Genomic DNA, 2,854 nt, shown 5'->3' with positions numbered 1-2,854 from the left:
TCAAGTCCATTGAGCTTTGTGAGCCACTGCCCAACTGGCTGCCAACGTGGCTGTGCCGTGTCATGTTCCCAGCAGACCTGGATGAGAGTTTCTAGGACCCATAATTCTCCCAGCGTTTGGTGCTGTCAGTGTTGTCTGGGTAGGCTCATGGGCCCTCCATCCTGCCACCCTCCCGTAGGTCCTGCCACGGGTCCCCGTGGGTCAGGGAGAGCACCTTTCACCATTGTGCATGATTTTCTTTGCTGTCTTCTGTCTCCTCAGGATCCTCCTGGGCTCTGGCCCCACATGTTCCAGCCTGGCCCAGGGCTTGGAACCAGGGAGGTGCTCGGTTCATGGTGCCGGCTGCTCCCTGGGCCAGGAGAGCTCTTGGTGGCTCTGTCATCCCTCCTGGGTGACCCTGGCTTCTGCTCCGGGGAAGTCCCCATCCCTCTCATTCACCCCATCTCCGCTGGGACCCTGTGGCTCCCGTAGGCTTACTTGGCTCCATATCGACGCCTGAAGAAGACATGGTTCTGGAGAGTCCTGCTAACATCCCGGTCGATCTGATGGATGTGTTCAGATGACCTCTTGCCCTTCTCCTTCATGAGCTGTAGGGCAGGGCCAAGAGGAGGAAGCAGCCTCAGAACACATGGAAGACTCCCTGCCCCAAATGGCAGTCAGCCCACAGTCAGCACTTCGGGAAGGAAGGAAAGGAGGAAGGTTTCCTTCTGCAGAAAGCTGCTTTTTGGCTTGTTATTGAAGCCAGGGAGGGTCACCAGAGCCGAGTTTGTCTGTGGTGACTATGCCACCGTCCATGCCCAGGATGTGCATCTGACCATCCTCCCCCATGCCCCCCAGGGTGGGTTTGATGTTCCCTCCAGCTGGAGACCTGGGCCCCTGACACGGCCTGTCCCGTTTGTTGTGCTCTGGCTGAGTGTACCTTGTATTTGCCGGGGTTTTTTGATTTGATTTCCTGAATGTTCAGGAGGACTGACCATGCCCGGCCCCGGATGTTCCTGGGAATCCCCTTGTATGTGCGATCTATGAGCTGTGGGCAGAAAACAGTCTGGTGTTACAGGCCACGGGGTGACCCCAGTGAGGACCAGAGCCCGGGGATTCTGGGAATTGTCGGTTTTGGCCCCATGATTCCTCAGTAGAGGTGAGATCGAGCGGGGACAGGGTCTCCCTTCCCAGGACTGAAAGAGTGGATGGACACTCAGAGTCAAACTCTGATCTCAACCTTTTTCTTCATTCAGGTCACCAGGGCATCCCTAGCCTTCAGCTCCAGGTGGTCCCAGCCCTAGATTCAGATTCCTTTAAAGCAAGGTGACGCTTGCACGAATAGGCAGGCAATCTGGCGACCAGGCCTGCAGTCCTCTGGGCAAGGACAGTGTGCCATGCGCCCTCTGAGAGGCTGACGGTGCCAGGCCACAGCCATGGGTGCCTGTCCCCTGCCTCTGCAGAGAGTGCTTCTGGGGGCCTCTCCCTCCACACATTACCTTTTCGCTGTTCTTGTACGTCTCCCATTTGCCCAGCATCTCCAGCCACTTGCTGTTTCTCCTTGTCTCCTGCCGAATTCGCTGTCAAATGAGGAATGTTGGAGTTAGTGGAGCTGCTGGGCTTCCCAGAGCTGCCCATGGATGCTGGGTCTTGGGCTCTGGAGCCCTGGTGGGACCCAGCTGGAAGGAGCCAGGGAAGGGCAGACCCTAAGGGCTGACAGCCTTTGAGCAAATGAGCACCAGTGGGCTGGCTTTGGGACCCCGGGATGTGCCATCCTCAGGCCACAGACACACCAGTCTTAGGTCCCAGCCTCTAGGTGGGGTCCCAACACAAGCGGGAAGCCACCCCCAAGCCAGGACTGTGGTTCTCACTTTGGAATTTTATCAAACTGCCAAAGTTAAATCAACCTGGGGTCAGGTCTCTGCTCCCCCTCCCAGTGACAGAGTGTTGTCCTCATCCACCACCACCCAGGCCAGCTGCTTCCTCTGCCTCACTGCCCACCCACCCAGTCCCTACGTCCCTGGACCAGCCCCTCCATGCATCAGGCTCTTACCTTTGCCTCCCGCGCAGTCAGAGGAGGCAGCTCCGTCTCACTGTAAGGCAACCCAGGCAGAGCTGAGGACCTGCACAGGGCCTGGAGCCACCCCAGCCTGGGAGCCGACCTCCAGAAAGGACTGGCTCTGTCCCTACCCAGCTCAGGGCTCAGCCCAGGAGAAGGCACAGGGAAGGGAGGACAAGGGCCTTCCTGTGGGGCTGACTCCCAGGAGGGGCAGGACCTGGGAGAAGAAGGAGTGCAGGGACAGCCTGGCCGGGGTTGCCGGGGCCCCTGGCGTGGGGGGTGGTCAGGCTGCACAATGGGGCTGCCCATCCTGGACTCGAGGTGGTGCTTTCTGCTGGAGCTGAGAAAGGTCAGCGTTGAGATGGGATAGGGGCCGCCCAGGGTGGGCGACCGGGCCCTGACAGGAATCCCTCAGGGATCGACCACATCACCCCGCCAGGGTCAAGGGAGCCTGCCCTGAGACCTGCCCGGTGTACTCTGGGTGCACCAGGGGCCCATCCCACTTGACAGCCCCAAGGCTCTTGCAGGCTCTGACCTCCCAGCATCCACCTGCCTCTCCCTGCATCTGAGCCACACACCCTGCGTTTCAGAAGTGGCATGGCTCATCAGCTCCCTCCCACCCTACGTCCCCCCGGGATCTGCTGTCTCTCCATCCTCTGATCCCTGAAAGATGGGCTTCAGGCTGGGCTCCTCTTACCTGGCCCCAGATCCCTTCCCAGCACCAGACCCAGGGTCTTCAGTCCCAAGCCCTGCTGCCTCCCCGGCCTCGCCCTGAGATGCCCAGAGCGGGGCCCTGCCCATCTTCTCCCCCATTCT

At 60.0% G+C, this 2,854-nt stretch overlaps 1 protein-coding gene across 1 annotated transcript; it reads right to left on the bottom strand.

The window, feature by feature from the left end:
• Positions 1-67: 67 nt before the first annotated feature.
• LOC116465726 (TBC1 domain family member 3F-like) lies at positions 68-2,113 on the bottom strand (the record flags this gene model as incomplete). Its single annotated transcript, XM_032148703.2, has 4 exons — positions 68-587; positions 920-1,027; positions 1,479-1,559; positions 2,033-2,113. Coding segments are annotated over 4 exons (384 nt in total), but the record flags the coding sequence as incomplete, so codon positions are not given.
• Positions 2,114-2,854: the final 741 nt, after the last annotated feature.

This window comes from Hylobates moloch, unplaced genomic scaffold (genome assembly GCF_009828535.3).
Source record: "Hylobates moloch isolate HMO894 unplaced genomic scaffold, HMol_V3 SCAFFOLD_8844, whole genome shotgun sequence".
Taxonomy (NCBI): domain Eukaryota; kingdom Metazoa; phylum Chordata; class Mammalia; order Primates; family Hylobatidae; genus Hylobates; species Hylobates moloch.
Note: the sequence above shows the minus strand (reverse complement) of the source record. Positions and strands in the feature narration are given on the sequence as shown.